The 21,584-nt window shown below is 31.8% G+C and overlaps 1 protein-coding gene across 1 annotated transcript in view; it reads left to right on the forward strand.

Annotated features, from left to right (window-relative positions):
- LOC126888359 (fatty acid synthase-like) overlaps positions 1–21,584 on the forward strand; it is an 84,675-nt gene that overhangs the window by 18,218 nt on the left and 44,873 nt on the right. The window contains exons 6-9 of the mRNA XM_050656537.1: positions 11,720–11,958; positions 15,167–15,447; positions 17,045–17,388; positions 20,610–21,258. Coding sequence (XP_050512494.1) covers positions 11,720–11,958; positions 15,167–15,447; positions 17,045–17,388; positions 20,610–21,258 — 1,513 coding nt within the window. The remainder of the gene's footprint in view (positions 1–11,719; positions 11,959–15,166; positions 15,448–17,044; positions 17,389–20,609; positions 21,259–21,584) is intronic.

The following is a 21,584-nucleotide window of genomic DNA, read 5'->3' on the forward strand; positions in this document are numbered from 1 at the left end:
TATTTGCGAAAAACCGTCTAACAACCGTGGTTCTTTTGTTGAAAAATGAACATATTCACTCGCAAATAACTCGAAAAGTATTGACTTAGTGAAAAAACTTTATAGAACAAAAGTTGCTTAGAATTAGTCAGTTTATCCATTTCCGGACTTATTTTGGACCTATATTTTTTCACCCCCGAGAAGGGGTGAAACTCACCCCCAGGGCAAAAGTACACATCGGTACTATATCACTTTTTTTCCTTAACTTATTAGCTATGTGAATGCCAAATTTCATGTCAACACAAGCGGTTGTTTAAAATTCACAGGTTTTGCAATATTTTACCGTGAGTGAATGATCTAATAAATCTATTTGTAGGGGTAATTTATAATGGTTGAAAATATTAAATACTTAATAAACTAAATTGCAAACATAAAATAAAGTTTAGATCACTACAAAATACATCATTACCTAATTTAAAGTTACAAAATATTTTTTATACAAATTCTTATTTAGAGGGTAGTTTTTAAGGGTTTAAAAATAGTTATAAACTATAAAATACATTTCAATATGAGAAACAATCAAATTTATATATTTAACATACTATTTAACGTACCTACACATAATTTAGATTTAAATAACGCTTATATCGGCTGTTTTTAATTTTTGATAAAAAGGGTAGTTTTCACCCCTTAAAAATATAAAGCACACATTGTAGTCATATCACTTTTGAAGAGAAGGAGAAGATGAGCTTATTTGCAAAATTTCTTCTAAATCGGAGCGGTTCTTTAGAATTTAGAGGTCTTGCAATATTTTACCGTTAACGAATGGACTATTCTCCCAGTCACCTTCGCAGAGGTCTCTTTCTATCATAGCGTTTCCTATAGCAGGTCTTCCTTTTTGTTTTCTTCATGGTGTCTTATTCCTTTCTGTCTTTGTACATGCCCGTACCACTGCAGGGCTTTGTTCTCCAACTTTTTTGTAAATTTATTCTGTTTATGAATCTTCTTCTTCGTCAGTTTTTCCCATTAGGATATTGGATATTGGTGTTTTCGTCCTCCACAGCACTATATTCTCCCAGGCACCTTTCTGAGGTCTCTATCTATCATCACATTTCCTATGTAAGTTTTACATCTCATGCAGGTATTTCTCTCTGTCTTTTTCCTGGATTGTCCCAGTTCAATATTCTTTTCGGTCATCTGTGCCCTGGCATTCTTTGTGCATGTCCGTACCACTGCAGGCCTCTGTTTTCCAACTTTTTTGTAATTGAGCGTTCTACTTCCATTCTATTTCATATTTCCTCTGTTTTTATTCTACCCTCTCTGGTAATTTGTAAACATCTTCCTATAAAGTCCAATTTAACTGTTCTTATTTTATTTCGTACTGGTGTTGTCATCCATATAGGGTAATATTCAGCACTATGCCCTGAAAGATCCTTTTTCTGTTTTCTGTGGTTATAGTTTTGTTCCATATCATTCCATGGAGTGCTTTCGTGGCTTGTTTTCCCCGTGCTATTTTCATTTTTATATCTTTCATACAAGTACCATCTCTGCTTATCATTGAGCCTAAATACTCAAAAGTCTTACAACTCTTAATAGTCTCTTCTAAACTTAAGTTCAAATCTGCAACCTCGGATACAATACAAAAGTATCCGGTCTTACATAATATATTTATCTTGAGTCCCCATAGCTCATACTCTTCCTTTAATTTCTCATATATTCCATGTCATCCCTGGCTTATATGGTTTGTTCAACAGTAAATGGTTGAATTCAATTAGTGCGGTCGTAAATATTATTAAATTTATCTGACCTGGCCCATTGTTAAGACCCACCCGGAGCGATAAGCCACCGAGGTAGACAGAGTTGGTCTTTTGCAATTAACACTGACTAGACGGTACTCCCATAATAAAGCCTGAAATAAATTTTACCTGAAACCGGGCCTTTTATACTATTATCGGTTAATCCAGAATGTTTATAGTGGTAACTAATTGAACTCAAACCATTTACTGTTAAACATACTTTACAAAAATTACCTAATCATCGGCGCAAAGTAGTGAGTGTAATATATTCTTTTGTACTTCTCTTATCTAGAGATAATAGTCCAAGAGGCAGCGCTGAAAAATTTCTCTGAATTTACTAAAGCTAGTTAATTCACAGTTGATTACTGTGAGTGTGTAGAGAAACATACTGCGGTCGGTCAAGAGGAACGTAGAACAGATCTACTGACAGCTTGTCAAAGTTGCTTACCTGCGGAGGTAATTAAATCCATTTACTAAGGCTGAAAATCAGTACACACATTCTAAATTGAATATAAATAAAAGTTATTATAGTCGGTCAGCTGTATGACCAGACAGAGCCGGTCGGTTGGCCCCAATGAATGTACAGGGTTATTCACTATATTTTGACACTCCTCTAAACTGCTCTATTTACAGAATTAGAAAAAAATGTAAAATACAAAACTTATTCAATTTTTAAATTATGATTTTTTGAAATATATATCGTACTAGTGACGTCATCCATCTGGGCGTGATGACGTAATCAACTATTTTTTTAAATGAGAGTAGGGGTCGTGTGCTAGCTCATTTGAAAGGTTATTCAATTACATATTCAGTAATATAAACATTAACATGTTTTTTTATACAGGGTGTTTAAATTTTTTAATTAAATTAATTGTTTAATTAATAATTCAAAATTTTTTTTGGACACCCTGTATAAATAATGATCTTAATGTTTATATTACTGCATAGAGAATTGAATAACCTTTCAAATGAGCTAGCACACGACCCTTATTCTCATTTAAAAAAATAGTCGATTACGTTATCACGCCCAGATGGATGACGTCACTAGTACAACATATATGTCAAAAAATCATAATTAAAAAATCGAATAACTTTTGTATTTAACATTTTTTTCTAATTCTGTAAATAAAACAGTTTACAAGGAGGTCAAAATATAGTGAATAACCCTGTACATTCATTGGGGCCGACCGAGCGGCTCTGTCTGGTCATACAGCTGACCGACTATAATAACTTTTATTTATATTCTACTAGCTTACCCGGCAGACTTCGTACTGCCTCAATAGATAAAAACAAAACTTTTGTATACAATAAACTTAAAATAAACAAAAGGAATTCGTAATTAATAAACAAAAAATGCTCGATGTGAATGAGGTTTTATTATTATTTTTAATTAATTACACATGATGTTTGAAGTAATAAAATTTAGTTAGAAGTAACAAAATAAAGTTTGTAGTGCAACAGCTACAATCTTAAATTTGTTTATCTTATAATGAATATAACAGCTTTATTTTATCTACATTCAAAATAACCCTGTATTTATAACTGGGTTCGGGGTTGTCCAACTATATAGGTGTTGATTAATCAAAATAAAATTAAATTAAAATTAAATATCATTAAGTAAAATGAAATAAAATTAAATAAAAGTAAATAGAATCTAATAAAAATAAAAACAAAATTTATTAAAATAAAATAAAATAAATAAATAAATGGAATTAAAAAGCAAAATAAAATAAAATAAACGAAAATAAATAAAATACTTAAATTAAATAAAATTAAATTAAATTAAACAAAATTAATTAAAATTAAATAAAATTTTATAATTTGCTGCTTGTTCTTTTCGTGTGCTCAGAAATTTTTCCTGCTTGCCGTTCGTCAGAAAAGTTAGGTTTAGAGATATTTTTTGAAAATTTCGAAAAATTGAAAAATTCATATTTTGCTTAATTTAAGTCCAAAAGTTAAAGAGTTGCACTTTTCTTCGATGAAATTTGTTCCTCGTTCTTCTTCTGTCCTCAGAATATTTCTACGGCTTAAGATATTGTATTTCGGACACCCGTTATGACTTACGGATATAAAAAATAAATAACAACCTATTCTCAGTCCGGTCGAATATACGTGGAAAATTTCATAAAAATCTATTCAGTCGTTCTCGAGTTATGTGTTGGTAACTAACACGACTTTCTTTTGTTTATATATATGTAAAATATTTAAATGGCTATTAAAAAATAACGGTTAGTGATAGAAAAGTGAAAATTTAGGGTTGTATGTATCTTTACGTTCCACATCATACAAAATTGAAAAAAAAAGAGTTTGTTCGAAAAAATAGAAAAAAATATCAGGGGGGCAACCGCCCTTATGCCGTACCGGTATGAAATATAGATAACAACCTACTCCCAGTCCGGTCAAATATATCTGCCAAATTTCATAAAAATCGGTAAAGTCGTTTCGGAGAAGTATGGCAACAAACACTGTAAAAAGAGCATTTTATACATAGATGTAAAAATTTTGGTGGCTACTAAAATGACTATATAAAACCGTATAAACATTCCCTGATCTTCTACAACTAATTCAACATCAAAATTAGCCAAATCGGTCAAGCCATTCTCGAGTTTTAGCGAGACACACGAACAGCAATTGATTTTATATACCGGGTGTCCACTTATATTTTCCCCCATTTTAACTGCCTATAACTTCTAAACGGCTCAAGATAGAAATATGCGGTTTTCACTGAAATGTTTTATTTTAGTAAAAGTTTTTTCTGAATGAAGGAATTTTTTACATCGCTTTCAAATACGAAATAAAAATGGCGGATTTTTGAAAAGAACTTTGTTGACTTTTTTTAATGGAACACCCAGTATATTCTTTTGTAAATTGAAAGAAAGGTCATTCACCTATCTAGCGATATAAAGTTTTTCAAAATCGGTTGTCAAATCACTGAGTAATTAATTTTTAAAATGAGAGGTGCAACGTGGATATCACATACCTAAATAACATAACTAAGTTATGTGATTTCCACATTGCATCTCTCACTTTAAAAATTAATTGCTCAATCATTTGACAACCGATTTTAAAAATTTTTATATCGCTGGATAGATAAATGACCCTTTTTTCAAGTTTTTAGGTAAATGACCATTTTTTATATCGCTTTTAAATAAAAAATGGCGGATTTTTGAAAAAAAAAACGTTGTTGACTTTTTTTATTAAAACACCCAGTATATTTTTTGTGTCTTGAAAAAACGGTCATTTACCTATCCAGCGATATAAAAAATTTTAAAATCGGTTGCCAAATGACTGAGCAAATAATTTTTAAAATGAGAGATGCAATGTGGAAATCACATAACATAATATCATTTTGCTCAGTTATGTTATTTAGGTATGTGATATCCGGTTTCACCCCTATTCAGCGATCCCCATAAGCGCGGTCCCCGATTGAGCGGTCTCAATACAGCGGTCCCCGTTTCAGCGGTACCCCGATTCAGCGGTGCCCAATTCAGCGGTCCCCATAAACGCGGTCCCCAATAGAGCGGTCTCAATAAGAAAATAATAATATGACAATGATAAGTAATTAGTTTTATTGTAGGATATTATTTTAACTAATTCTTGTTTGAAAATATACAGGTAATATCTAAGTATCTGGTATATACCCCAGTTAATGGGGAAAAATCATCGATTTCACGTAAAGATGTTCTACAGGGTTTTCAAAGTTTTAAACGGTAGATGAGGGATAACTGATGATAATTCCGTGAAGACGACAGCTGATTTTGCTTTTTTTTTAACAATTGAAAAGAATGAAAAAAGCAGTTTTTTGACTATAAAACGTTTCTTGTACATTTTAGAGAAAAATGTTTCAAATAAATGTAGATCTTAAAAAGTTCTTTAATTTGGTGGTAAGCATATTGTAATATATAAACAATTGACCGAGATAATTGCAAAAAACCCTCATTTTTGCAGTAAATTATAAATAATAATAACTTTATTTTTTGCACAGTGACGTAAAATTTAATGACTTTAAATTATGTCAATTAATGAGTTATTTAAGTGTGCTAATTTTTAACCAGATCGACCAAATAGTTTATAAGTTATTCAATTTGTTTATCCCAGAGAGCAATTGTTTATACAACTGTTCTTGCCCTACAGTGACTCTGTGAGATATTTAGCAGACCGCAGTCGATTATTTGAGACTTTAGTTTTAAGACGTATTAAAAAAATTTTAACATTTTATTGAAATTGTTATTAAAAAAACTGTTTGAAAAAGACCTGACTTTTTAGCTTATAAACAATTAGAATAACTTAGATATTTTTTATGTACTGTGCTTGCATGTAAATGAAAAGCTGATGAAAAATGTCATATAAAAAAAGAAAAAATAATTTTATATGACAAACAGAAATCAAGTTAGCATTTATTTTTTAATAAATCATATTTCCCTTGTTCGTACAAACTAAGAGCTGAAAATTGAACAGATTGTATATGAGAATCTACATTTTATGATCCAGTTTATGAACTGCCTATGCAGTGAAATAATAAAAAGTTGTGACCCTTTAAAATCAATTGATTACATTTTTTTAATTATTGAATTTTACAATTATTTCGTAAGAATTCTGTAAATTGTATTAAATAAAGTATATTATTAAGATAAACATATACTAAAAAAAAATATACATTGAAAAAGAAAAAAATAGTTTTATATGACCAGTAGAAATCAAGTTAACATTGGTTATTTAATAAATCATATATTTCAATTGTTTACAAATATTAATAGGTGAAAATTGAACAGATTTTATATAAGAATCTACATTTTATAATCCAATTTATGGATTGTATATGCAGTGAAATAATAAAAAGTTATCTCTATTAAAAAGTTAATCCCTTTAAAATAATGGAAAGTCCCTGAAAAGTAAATTGATTACATTTATTATAAAAGTTATTGAATTTTACAATTATTATTATTTTGTAAGGATTCTGTAAATTTTATTAAATAAAGTATATTAGTTAGATAAATTCTATTCTTCTTCTTCTTCTTAGCCTTCTATCGTCCACGTTTGGACATAGGCCTCTCCCAACTCCTTCCATCGGTCTCTATCCTGAGCAACATATTTCCAATTCGTTCCGGCTACTCTTTTAATATCATCAACCCATCTCATCTGTGGTCTTCCTCTCGGTCGTTTACTTTGGTAAGGTCTCCAATGTTGTATCGTGGCATTCCAACGTTGGTCTTTTTGTCTAACAGTGTGGCCTGTAAAGCTCCATTTGAGTTTGGCAACTTTTGTTGTTATGTCCTCGACTTTTGTTTTTGATCTTACCCAGTCGCGCCTCTTTTTATCTGACAGTCGTATACCTAACATTGCTCTTTCCATAGCTCTTTCTGTTGTAGCTAGTTTATTCATATTTGCCTTGGTTAGGGTCCAGGTTTGACACCCATATGTCATGATAGGAAGGATGCACTGGTTGAACACTTTGGTCCTCAAATATTGATGTATTTTGCGGTTCTTAAGTATCCAACCAAGTTTTCCAAATCCTGCCCATGCTAGTCTTGCTCTCCTATTAATTTCCGCACTTTGGTTTTCTTTGTCAAGTTTCAGGATTTGGCCTAGGTAGATATATTCCTGGACTTTTTCTATCTCACTGCCATTTATAGTTATGCGTCTGGGGTCATCTGTGTTTGTCATTATTTTTGTTTTCTTCATGTTCATTTTTAGACCGACGTATTGGGAGCTGCCTGCGAGTTCCTCTATCATAATTTGCAGTTCCTCGAATGAGCTCGCTATAATCACAATGTCGTCAGCGAATCTGAGGTGATTTAGCTTCTTGCCATTAACGTTAATGCCATAGGTTGACCAATTTGTCGTTTTGAAGACGTCTTCTAGTGCTAGGTTGAAAAGCTTTGGCGATATTACGTCTCCTTGTCTCACGCCTCTCTTAATAGGGATGGGATTTGTATTTTCGTCTAGTTGTACTATCATAGTTGCATTTTCATATATATTATGTATTAGTTGTCTATATCTCGAATCTATTCTACAATTATTAATAGCTTGTTCTATGGCCCACATCTCGATACTATCAAACGCCTTTTCATAGTCTACGAAGGCAAGAAATACGGGTAGTTGGTATTCATTTGCCTTCTCTATCAATGTTCTCATTGCCAGCAGATGGTCTGATGTACTATATCCTTTGCGGAAGCCAGCCTGTTCCACTGGTTGGTAATTGTCCATTTTGTAGGTCAACCGGTTGTTAATAATTCTCATGAATAGTTTGTATACTTGACTGAGCAACGATATCGGTCTGTAATTCTGTAGGTCACATTTGTCCCCTTTTTTGTGTAAAAGTATTACTAGACTTTCGTTCCAGTCTTTAGGGATCTTGCTATTATGGAGACATTTATTAAATAGCTCTGTTAGTATAGGGATTGTTACTGTCTTGCTTGTTTTCAAGAGCTCGGCAATTATACCGTCCTGTCCTGGAGCTTTATTATTTTTTAGTTCTTTTTATATAAATAAATTCTATAATAATTATAAATTAATGCAATACATAATTTTTTTAATTTGATACTGTTTTAATAAAGTAATTTTTGTTTTATTATAATTTTATTCGATGAATCTATTAATATTTGTCTAGGTAAGCATCTAATAAGTATAAATTATATTTTTGCATTATTTAATGATGTATGTGTAAGTTCACTAATTAGAATTCAATTTCTGTATTCGTTTTAATAGTAATTTATTTGAATCAATTTATATAATTAAGTACAAAAATTAAAAATAAAAGATGGTTCATGAATTTTAATTTGATTATTCTAGTCCACGTCTACAACTTACAAATTGCTTCTTTGCAAGTTATAGTTCATCTTCTACAAAGTGTATTTATTTCTTTAAATAAATCATCTAACTCAACTTCGTCAAGAATGACTGCAGCGCGATTGAAACAGTTTTTTCTCTTCTTCTTCCAGGCTTGTCGGATTTGTCGTACTGGCATCATAAATGACCATCATTAAATAAAAAGGCTCGTTGCATAATGTAGTATTATTTTGAAAATACGTAAATAAAACATCAAATTTTTTGCAAATTATTTACCATATTACCCTACTTTTTATGCAATTGCAAAACTATATATAGGGAGATTTTGGGACAATTTATTGTTTATTTTATAAAATTCATTTTTTATTGTTAAAACTACTCCAAGAGGGTCCTGTTTTTACTCATTTTCCTGAACGATGCCTCTCAAACGGCATGCTGCAGAACCAAAACGGGTCGGTGGAATCGAGAACCGCCGAAACGGGGACTGCTGAAATGGGTACCGCTGAACCGGGGACTGCTGAAAAGGGTCGGTGGAATCGAGAACCGCTGAAACGGGGACTGTTAAAATGGGGTCTTACCGTGATATCCACGTTGCACCCCTCATTTTAAAAATTAATTACTCAGTGATTTGACAACCGATTTTGAAAAACTTTATATCGCTGGATAGGTGAATGACCTTTCTTTCAATTTACAAAAAAATATACTGGGTGTTCCATTAAAAAAGTCAACAAAGTTTTTTTCAAAAATCCGCCATTTTTTTTTTCGTATTTGAAAGCGATATAAAAAATTCAATCCATTCAGACAAAACTTTTACTAAAATAAAACATTTCAGCGAAAACCGCATATTTCTATCATTAGCCGTTTAGAAGTTATAGACAGTTAAAATGGGGGAAAATATAAGTGGACACCCGGTATATAAGATTTAGAATGTGTTTACTGATTTTCAGCCTTAGTAAATGGATTTAATTAAACAACTTTGACAAGCTGTCAGTAGCACCTGTTCTACGTTTCGCTTGACCGACCGCAGTATGTTTCTCTACACACTCACAGTAATCAACTGTGAAAAAACTAGCTTTAGTAAATTCAGAGAAATTTTTCGGCGCTGCCTCTCCGTCTATAATGTTAACCCATATGCCGCATTTATACTCAGCTATTGCTACTGCCGCTGCCGTTGACGGAAATATTGCCCGAAATACGATATCAACGCGATTGAGGTGTTTACATCAGTTCCTCGCCAATGTCCCCACAACTCATTACCGAAAGACTCACAAGAAAGGAATGTGACAACAACATTGTCTTGCTCCCTTACTCACTTGCCGCTTTGCCGGCGGCAAACCCGCCTTTGACTTCTCTCCTTTGACTTCCGTCACTAGAACCGACTTTTTGGGTATGTAGGTGCAATGGCAGTAGCATGACGAGGAGCAGCGCGAGTGAGCTATTTACACATTCACGCTGCCCACTTCCCTGTCCAATTCCCTGTCGAACAGGGCTGAGTATAAATCCGGTATTAACTACTACTGACGTGGATGTTTCAGGACGTATACTCTGACATACGGTATATCATACCGTTGCCTATTTTCCTTTGTTTTCAATATGAATTTGTCTTACTGTGCCTATTTGTTTTTTAAATCAACTACGGAATGATTCTTCACACTGCTGTAGAATAAAATACTGTTCCAAATAAAATAAGCTTTATTTTTTCAAGAAAATTTTGAACGCATGCATGATATTAAAAAATGGTGGAGGTTCTGCCCTCATCCTCTAAACCAGTGACACTCAACCTTTTTCTTTCCTGGGCCACATAGTAGGTAGCTATTGCCAAAGCTTGCGGGCCGCAATCAAGATGAAGTAGTATACAGGGTGTTTCATTGGGAAACGGAAATACTTGAATGTTGAATAGAGGTAAATAAGGCGGTTCTAAACATACTAAATTTATTGCTCCACTGACTTTATAACCGAGTTACAGGGTGTTTCATCGATTTTACCCATTTCTTTCTGGACCCATAACTTTAGAACCACTTTGTATATTTTTTTGATATTTGGTACACATATATCACATTTAGAACCCAAACCACCCAACTACTAATCACAAGAAAAATCCAGTTCCGGATTAAACAAAATTATAAATCCATTGTGACCTTGAAACAACATCCTGTATATTGAAATTTTCAAAACCCGTTTGCACATTTGAAAAGAGCTTTAATGGAGCTTTCATTTTTGCACAGACGATTCAACGACTTTAATTTTGAAATTATGTCGAAATTTTTAAGAACTCAAACTTTCAAAACAAAAATTTCGATATGATTTTAAAATTAATGTCATTAAATTATCTGCGTAAAAAATTAAAGCGAACAATTAAACTTAGTTTTTTGTGCTCTTTTCAAATGTGCAGACGAATTTTGAAAATTTTAATATACAGGGTGTTGTTTCAAGGACACAATTATTTTAAATTTTTTTGTAGTAAATAAGTATTGATTATTTTTAAAATGAATATTTGTTTATTAACTTTAATAATTTATTATTACAAGTTTATAATACCCTGCTTTTTAATCAGAGTTCTTAAAAATTTCAATATAATTTAAAATTAAAGTCATTAAATTGTCTGCCTCACGCACAAACACGCCTTAAACACATCGGCACAGTATCAAATAATTTGAAAAACACGTGAAATTTGACAAATAATTTGATCACAGGGCCCTTTAGTTAGCCTTCGGGCCGCATAAAAAACGCTAGAGGGCCGCATGCGGCCCGCGGGGCGCAGGTTGAGTATAACTGCTCTAAACTGTAGAAACGTAAACACTAACATGCGGTACGTGATACCGCAAGAAAATTATATGTCAACGTAGCTCAAAGACTAAACCATACTAAAACCGTTGATTGATAGATAGGTATACCATGGTGTATTCATCAATCAACGCTTAAAACTGCAGCAGTTGAGAGCAGATACAATTACATATCACCATCTGTATACCACAAGGTATACAGATGGTGTTCTAGGAATCTTTTGTAAAACACGTTTTACAACAAAATATATTTTCAGCGCGGTATGGCATACCGCATGCCAATGGTTAAGGGTTAAAGAACATAATCATTCCTCGCTATCTGTTTCACCTAATCTGTTTTATAATCAAATTTAAAATATTTTAAATACTTAGGTACCCCATCTGGTGACTTAGTGGAATGTGAAGCTCTTGCAAAACATTACTGCCAAAAGAGAACAAAGCCTCTACTGATTGGAGCTGTTAAATCTAACATGGGTCATTCAGAAATTACGTCAGGACTCTGCTCTTTGACAAAAGCTATTATTGCGATGGAAACAGGCATTATCCCAGCGAATCTTCATACTGAATCCTTAGATAATTCTTTGCCTGGAATAAGAGATAACAAAATTAAGGTAACCATGGTTATTTCTGTATAATTTTGCTTCGTAAGAATTGAAATCAGACCACAGAGCTCTCTGAAGATCCCAATAGCATGAAACGTACGTTAGAGGATGGTGGTTAACTCTAAAACATATTGAAATATTAATTGTCTTTCATTTCCTCTTTGTTTTATAGTCTAGGCGCCAAATAGAGGTCACCGTGTCCTTTTCAATTCTGATTGACAAACTCAACGGTTTCTTATGGATTTTTGGCTGCTGATTACGAATTTAGAGAGTGGATTTCGATCCGAGTGGTCAAAAAATTGTTATAAATAATTTAATTGTTTATAAGGCTCTGGCTCATAAACTAAAAGAGAGAAAAAAATAAAATTTGTTCCTTAATAAAAAACGAAGAAAAAAACGTTTACTAAACTTAAATCCAACAATTAGAACTCAAGATATTGTCAAATTAGTACACAATACAAATTACAAATTGCAAAATAAGTATTTTTCGAAGCTTTATCGATCGTAACTCGACTTCTACGAATGCAAATGAGCCTTAGAAGATCTCATTTGAAAGCTTTTAATTAATAGGCTTCCAAACAAAGTGTGTTAAATTACTTTATCTTTATTTGTTTTAAAGTTATACGCGTTTGAAGTTATAATTTTCTTAAAAAAATTGTACATTAATTGTTTATAAGGGTTTCAAACAAATTTGAGCTATAAACAATTATACCTACTTTAATTAACAATAATGATAGAAGAACTTAAAAGGAACAATTTGAGCTTACGAAAATGTTCGTAAGTGTATTTTTGGCCAAGATATGGATATTTTAATGGAGCGCTATGATGCTCAAGATCGGCTCACAGTCAAGTAAGTGACGAAATTCGTTAAGATTTATCGATGGTAACTCGGTTTCTACGAGTGCAAATCAGCCTTAGAAGATCTCACTTTAAAGCTTAATTAATATGCTTCCAAACAAAGTTTGTCAAATTAATCTATATTTATTTGTTTTAAAGTTATACCCGTTTAAAGTTATAATTTTCTTAAAAAATTATACATTAATTTGTTTATAAGGGTTTCAAACAAATTTGAGCTATAACCAATAATACTTTAATTAACAATAATGATAGATGAACTCAAAAGGAACAATTTGAGCTTGTGAAAATGTTCGTAAGTGTATTTTTGGCCAAGATATCGATATTTTAATGGCGCACTATGAGGCGCAAGATCGGCTTATAGTCAAGTAAGTGACGAAATTCGTACCCAAAATATCGACATCTTGGCCAAAAAACTTACAAACATTTTCGTAAGCTCAAATTATTCTTTTTGAGTTCTTTTATCATTATTGTTAAGTAGAGTATAAATGTTAAAGCTCAAATTTGCTTGAAACCCTTATAAACAAATTATTGTATAATTTTTTTAAGAAAATTATAACTTCCAATGGGTATAACTTTAAAACAAATGAAGATAAAGTAATTTAACAAACTTTGTTTGGAAGCCTATTAATTAAGCTTTAAAATAAGATCTTCTAAGGCTCATTTACATTCGTAGAAGCCCAGTTACGATCGATAAAGCTTCGAAAAATACTTATTTTGCAATTTGCAATTTGTATTGTGCACTAATTTTCACAATATCTTGAGTTATAATTGTTGTATTTAAGTCTAGTAAACGTATTTTTTTCTTCGTTTTTTATTAAGGAACAAACTTTAATTGAAACATTTTTTTATCTCTTTTAGTTTATGAGCCAGAGCTTTATAAACAAATAAATTGTTTATAACAATTTTTTGACCACTCAGATCGAAATCCAGCCTCGAAATTCGTAATCAGCAGCCAAAAATCCATAAGAAACCGTTGAGTTTGTCCATCAGAATTGAAAAGGACACGGTGACCTCTATTTGGCGCCTAGACTATAAATCCTATTCTGAGATCAAGGAAACAAAATTCGATAAATTTTCACTAGATGAATTGACGGGTTGTGGAATGCAATTTTAGATTCTCCTGATCTGTTTCACTTATAGTTCGTTTGCATTGGAAATTTTAGAAGGTTAATATATAGCTTGTTACCAGAATTTTGGTTCCAACTATAGAAGCTTTAGATTTTCGGATCTAAGACTTTTTTTTTTCTGTGAATTTGATGGCCTTGGCCGAGCCAATTAGCCAGACATTTTGTTATTTTAAAAACAAACAAATTTGTTTTTTTAATCAGAGGAATTTTTTCTGTATTTCTAACTCTAAATACATAACAAACTAACATATTACAATTATTATCTAAATAATACACTGTTTTTGTTGTAAATATTTTTTTTTGTAAATTTTTATTATTTTTATTTGTATTTTTTTATAATTTGTTTTTTTATTATTTTTATTATTTTTTATTATTATTATTATTTTTACTACGTTAAGACATAAACCCGATTCAACATCGCGGAGGTTTACATCTTCTTAGTTTTTTTTCTTGTTTTTTTCTTTTTGTCAATTATAACATACAATAATTACTTAAATCTACAGGGTTTAAAAAAAATAACAACAAAACTTTGTTTTGTTTTAACAAACATGCCTGCTTTGTTTTAACAAAATTTCTTAAATACAGGGTAAATTTTATTGCTACAATTTATTTACAGTTTTTGATATGTTCGTAAATTGTTTTTAACGTATTAATATCTTCAGAAAATATCAAATTGTTCAGATAGACGGGAAGTGGAATTTTTAATATATTAAGATTATCATAAAATTTGTTTATATAATCTAAGACTTCTAATTATGTATTCTTCTTCCTTCTTGTATGTAGGCTTTAACGCCTGTTTCTCCTTCAATATTAGCCTCCTAAATTATTTAAGTTATCGCACCATCTTTTTCTTGGTTTGCCAATAATTCTTCGTTGATTTGGTGACTTATCTTGTGCTATTCGTACTATCCCTATCCTCTGCCATTCTACTAATATGTTCGTTCTACTCCTGTTTCCGTTTTGTCACCCATCCATTTATATCTTCTACATTGCATGATCTTCTTATGTTTTCGCTTCTCTGCCTATCCAACATACTTTTCCCTGATATTCGTCGAAGTATTTTCATCTCTGTTGTTTTTAATAATCGTCTCGTTTTAGATGTGTCAGGTTTTGTCTCCGCCGTGTATGTCAATATAGGTCTAATTGCTGCTTTATAGATTCTTGTTTTTGTGTCTTGTCTTAGGTGTTTGTTCTTCCAGATTGTGTCATTAAGTATAAAATGAATATTTTAGGTAATTACGGAAAATACAAAATTTCTCGGTGGATGTATCGGAGTAAATTGTTTTGGATTCGGAGGAGCAAATACACATATCATCATAGATTCCAATAAAAGGGAGAAATCTCCCATAAAACAAAAACGACCCAAAAACCGTTTAGTCCAGGTGTCAGGAAGAACAGAAGAAGCAGTTTTACATTTTTTGGAAGGCGTGGAAAAGAACCAAGATGATTCAGAATTTTTAGCCATGGTAGACGAGGTTCATAAGTTTAATGTTGATGGACACAACTATAGAGGGTTTGTATCTTTTCTTGTAAGACTATTAATTACCAGTTTAAGTAATTTATTAATATATACAGGGTGTAACAAAAATCCAGGTCATAAATTTAATCACATATTCTGGGACCAAAAATAGTTCGATTGAACCTAACTTACCTTAGTACAAATGTGCACATAAAAAAAGTTACAGCCCTTTGAAGTTACAAAATGAAAATAGATTTTTTCCAATATATCGAAAACTATTAGAGATCTTTTATTGAAAATAGACATGTGGCATTCTAATGGTAGTAGTATCTTAAGAAAAAATTATAGTGACATTTGGACACCCCATAAAAATTTTATGTTTTGTTCCTTTAAACCCCCACAAACTTTTGTGTACGTTCTAATTTAATTATTATTGTAGTACCATTAGTTAAACACAATATTTTAAAAACTTTTTTGCCTCCTAGTAATTTTTCGAAAAGTCAGCTTTTATCGAGATATTTTGAATATTTGTCAAATCCACCACATTTTGTATATGGCTAAGTACGATTATGGAGACTTGGTAATAAAATGAAAATTTATTTAAGATTTACATTTTTAGGTATATTTTGAACCATATTAAAAAAGAAGTAATATCTCGATAAAAAGTGCCTTCTCGAAAAAATATAAAGAGGTAAAAAAGTTTTAAAAACACTCTGTTTAACTAATGGTGCTGCAGTAAAAGTTTAATTGGAACATACACAAACATTTGGGGGGTTTAAAGGAACAAAACCCCCATAAAATTTTTATGTAAACATATTAAAAAAGAAGCCGCAACTCGATAAAAACTGATTTATCGAAAAAATACCAAGAGGCAAAAAAGTTTTAGAAATATTGAATTTAACTAATTGTACCACAATAATAATTTAATTGGAACGTACACAAAAGTTTGGGGGGGGGGGTTTAAGGGAACAAAACCCCCATAAAATTTTTATGGGGTGCACAAATTTCACTATAATTCTTTTTTAAGATGTTCCTGCCATAAGAATGCCACATGTCCATTTTCAATAAAAAATCTCTAATAGTTTTCGATATATTCGAAAAAATCGATTTTCATTTTGTAATTTCAAAGGGCTGTAACTTTTTTTATGTGCATATTTGTACTAAGGTAAATTAGCTTAATTCGAACTATTTTTGGTCTCGGAATATGTGATCTAATTTATGACCTGTATTTTCGTTACACCCTGTATACTCCACCATAATATGTATGTGATTGGCCTCCTTTTATCGTATTCTCTACGGTTTTGTTCATTATAATAAAATATGAATAAGAGCGGATGCAGACTATTTCCCTGTTTTATCCGTTTCCTCATCTCAAATTCTTTTATCTTTGGAACCGGCCAAAACATGGCCGATTCAGCGCCGTATTTAAAATATCTACCAATGTTGCATTTACAAAATAAAATCAATTTATCAAATTGTGATATATTTTGGAGAGATCCTTATTATCGGTCTTGTTATTAATACAATTTTGGTCTTTCTTTAAGTGAATCACATTTATATATAGATAATATATAAAAAAATTGCCATTCATAATAAAAATGAGAACTTTATTTGTATCTTTTATGATTTAGTAGATAATATTTTATTCTAGGTATATAGTATTGGGAGACCGCCCGACTAAAGAAGTTGAACGATATAATAAACCACGCCCAATATGGTTCGTATATACTGGCATGGGATCACAGTGGAACAAAATGGGTAAAGACTTATTGAATATCCCTGTCTTTAAAAACACCATGAACCGTTGTGCTAAAGCGTTAGAGCCTTATGGGGTAGATTTAATAAATATTATAACAAGCGAGGATCCATCAGTGTTTGATAACATTATGAACTGTTTTTGTGCGATAGGATGCGTAGAAATCGCTTTAACGGATGTTTTGTACTCCCTAAACATTAATCCCGATGGAATATGTGGTCATTCTCTAGGAGAAGTTGGTAAGTATTTGTTGTTTATTATTTGGTGAATATTTTTCATAAGGAAAAATTATAAGGTCTTCCTCTTCTCTTCTTCTTAAGCCTGTTTGGATCCACTTCTGGACAAAGGCCTGCCTATAAGTTTTCCACTCTTCTCTGCTTTGTGCTACTTGGTGCCAATTTCTTCCACTTTTGCCTTGATGTCGTTTACTTATCGTTTTTGTAGTCTTTCTCTACTACGATTGTGCTCGCGTGGTATCTACATAATGTATAATGTTTCTCGTCCACCTTTCGTTGTTTTGTCGTGACACGTGCCCTATCCAGTTCCATTTCATTTGCGTAATACTTTCCATTACATCTTTCACCTTTGTCCTGCTTCGCACGTCTTCATATAGTACCCATATGTTTTCTCAGAGGTACTCCTAACACAAATTAGTATAGGATCAGAACCAATATCGAATTAAAAGAACTCTACAATGACACCGATATTGTCCCAAGAAATTAAATCACAGCGACTAAGATGGACAGGCCACGTGCACAGACTTCATAACGAGAGACTTGTAAAACTGGTATGGGAGGAGATTCCTACAGGCAAAAGACCACTTGGACGTCCCAGAATGCGATGGAGAGATAACATCCAAGCAGATCTCCGGAAAATGAACATTCCATTTGACCCTAGGTTGATGGAAGACCGAACAAATTGGAAAAAAGTTGTACAGGCAGCCAAGACCACCCAGGGTCTATATTCCATAGGTCATAACTGGTAGAATACAACGAACTGTTGTATACCTTTTTCTTTAGATTTATTAGTGTCTTTTTGTTTTTCAATACAACACTGAGTCTTCCTAGTGCAGCCCAAGTCATTCGGATTCTTCTAGTTATCTCTGCCGTTTGATTCTGGTTGTCTAGTTTGATTATACACAGTAGATGACTTTAAAATGATATTATCAATATTTATGCATTCCTGGGAGGCCTTTTTGGAAGATAGTTCATTCGATTTCATGGAACTATAGCCTTATCAGGGAACACAAAATTTTACGAAAACCTCAAAAAAAAAATGAATGGAAATTTGGGAATAGGTAGTTGAAGTTATCTATTATTATATAAGAAAAAGTTTACAATTCTGCATTCCCTCCATTTTACAAAAATTGGAAAATACGGGGTGAAAAATATTTTCTCGGGAGTGAAAAAATATACGTTCAAAATAATTCCGAAATTGTATAAAATAACTAATTCTAAGTAACTTTTGTTCTATAAAGTTTTTTCGCTAAGTTAATACTTTTCGAGTTATTTGCGAGTGAATATGTTCATTTTTAACAAAAAAAACATGTTTTTGGACGGTTTTTTGCAGATAACCCAAATAGTAAGTATTTTAGCGAAAAAATATTCTTAGCAGAAATATAGCTTATAAAAAAGTGAAAAAATGGATGGTGTATACATGAGGTCTGTAGACCCAGTATAAGTAGAGTTGTAGCTAATGAAAAGTAGGTTCTTCTTCGTCAAATTCCAAATCGGATATTTCAATTTGAAATAACCCAAAAACGGAGCTCTTTTTGGGGAAAATTCATTACAACTTTTTGAAAGTGTTTAAAAAAAGGTTTATTTTTGTTTTTTAAAAAAATTTCTAACATTAAAATTATGTAAGTGAGTTACGCTCAAAATATCGCTGGTTTTTTTTATTTTTTGCTAAAAATCGCGAAAACACCCCCTAATTAGCTTCTTAAATACAATTCATTGTTACCGCTTCACAAGATACTTTACTTATGTATTGTTTATATTTTCTATAAGTTTCAATGGTTCAAAGTGCTCATTTTTTTTAAAAAAATTGGGTTAAAAATAAAACATTTTTTTTAATTAAAAAAAAAATGGAATTTTTTATGGAATTAACTTAAACATTATTAGCAATACCAAAAATCTCAAAGAGTAATAAAATGTTCGTTTTGCTTTTCTGAATATTTTTGATTTTTTGTTTTCTTGTTAGACAAAAATTGGTTATGCTATGGTTGTTCAAAATTTGCCTAAACTCGTGATTAGTTACTCGTTCAAGCCATTTTAACTAGAGCTTTTTCAAAAATAAGCACTTGAACCGATGGAACTTACAAATCATATAAATAATACATAAGCAATGTAACTTGTCAAATGGTAATGATAAAATTTATTTGTGATGCTAATAATTAGGGGGTGATTTTCGCGTGTTTTTTACCAAAACATAAAAGGCTTTAACAATATCTTGAGCGTAACTCACTTACTTTTAATGTTAGAAATTTTTTTAAAAAACAAAAATAAACCATTTTTAAACACTTTAAAAAAGTTGAAATGAATTTTCCCCGAAAAGTGCTTCGTTTTTGGGTTATTTTACATTGAAATATTCAATTTGGAATTTGACGAAGAATAACCTACTTTTTTCTAGCTACAACTCTGCTTCTACTGGGTCTACAAACCTCATGCATACACCATTCTTGCACTTTTTCATAAGCTATATTTTGCTAAGAATATTTTTTTCGATAAAATAGGTACTTATTTTTTGAGTTATCACCGAAAAATAGTCCAAAAACATGATTTTTTTGTTAAAAATGAACATATTCACTCACAAATAACTCGAAAAGTATTGACTTAGCGAAAAAACTCTATAGAACAAAAGTGGTTTAGAATTAGTCATTTTATCCAGTTCTCCATTTTACAGAAATGGAGGGGATGTAGAATTGTAAACTTTTCCTTATATAATAAGACAATATCAACTACCTATTCCCAAATTTTCATCCTTCCTTTATTTTTTTTTTTGGATCAGATTGTTCTTTGATCCGGCTATTACCTTTCTTCTTATTGATGTGCCTATCCATGACGAATGTTGGCGATCATCATGGCAATCTTTATCTTATTTGCAGCAGCGCAGATAAGCTGCACAGGTGTGTTGAACTAGGTTCTGAGGTTCTTCAACCAGGATGTTCTTCTTCTTCCTGGACCCCGCTTTCCAAATATTTCTCCTTGCAGGATGGCTTGTCTGAGGACATATCTGCATTCATTTCGCATAATGTGACCGAAGTATTGAGACTTTCGAGATTTAATAGTGGTCAGTACCTCTAGGTTCTTCTTCAGGAATTAATTTTAACTTAAGAATTTTTGATAGACGAGTTTGAATAGCGTGTGATTTGTCTTTAAAAAGACAATTGTCATGATTACATGTGGTAGTCTTCCTTATTATGCAATGACATTGTAAATATCTTTCTTTTATATATTTTCAGGTTGCTCTTATGCAGATGGACAGATTTCTTGTGAACAAGCAGCTTTATTAGTGTACGCTAGAGGATACGCTTCAACAACTGCTAAAATAATTCCAGGACAAATGGCAGCGATAGGACTATCTAAAGAAGAAGTATCCAAGATGCTTCCAGAAGGAGTTTTCATTGCTTGTCAAAATGCCAAAGAAAACGTCACCATATCAGGTCGTCTTGAAGTAACTAAAGCTTTCGTAGATAAACTATCGGCACAAGGAGTTTTTGCGAGATTGGTCAAATCTGCGGAGATACCCTTCCACACTAAATATTTAGCAGAAGCAGGGAAGTTTCTTCTAAAGTTTTGTAAAAACGTTTTACCTGATCCTAAACCTCGAAGTAAAAAGTGGATATCGAGTTCTGTTCCGTTAAACAAGCAACACGAAGAATGGTCACAGTACAATTGCGCTGAGTACCATTACAATAACTTCTGCAATACTGTGCTGTTTGATCAGGTGTATGAACACATACCAGAGAATGCGATTGTTATAGAAGTGGCTCCACATGGTTTATTGCAAGCAATCTTGAAACGAGAAATGGGAAAAGAAACTACCCAGATTAGTATTACTAATCGGTCTACCGATGATAATGAAAAGTTTTTCCTCTCGTCTATAGGAAAGTAAGTCTATTTAAACAGTGTTTAGAGCACTTAAATTATTTTTGTCTTTAATTCTTCTTCTTAAAGTGACCTCTGCTCAATGGAGGTTGACTACTACCATTGAGGGGGTCAGACGTAAAAGAGTTTAAGTGCAGTTTTTGTAGTTCTGAGATAATCAGCTTCAAAGTTGATTAAGTTTTATATATTCTAGGAGTCATTAAACTAAAATATGTCTAGTGTACAATGTTCTATAAAATAATAAAAATATAAGGGTATATTATTACTCTTATACTATATCCTTCCTTTTTTCAATTATTAAAAAAATGTACTTGAATCGACATGGTGTG

This window comes from Diabrotica virgifera, chromosome 7, assembly GCF_917563875.1.
Source record: "Diabrotica virgifera virgifera chromosome 7, PGI_DIABVI_V3a".
In the NCBI taxonomy this organism is placed as follows: Eukaryota; Metazoa; Arthropoda; class Insecta; order Coleoptera; family Chrysomelidae; genus Diabrotica; species Diabrotica virgifera.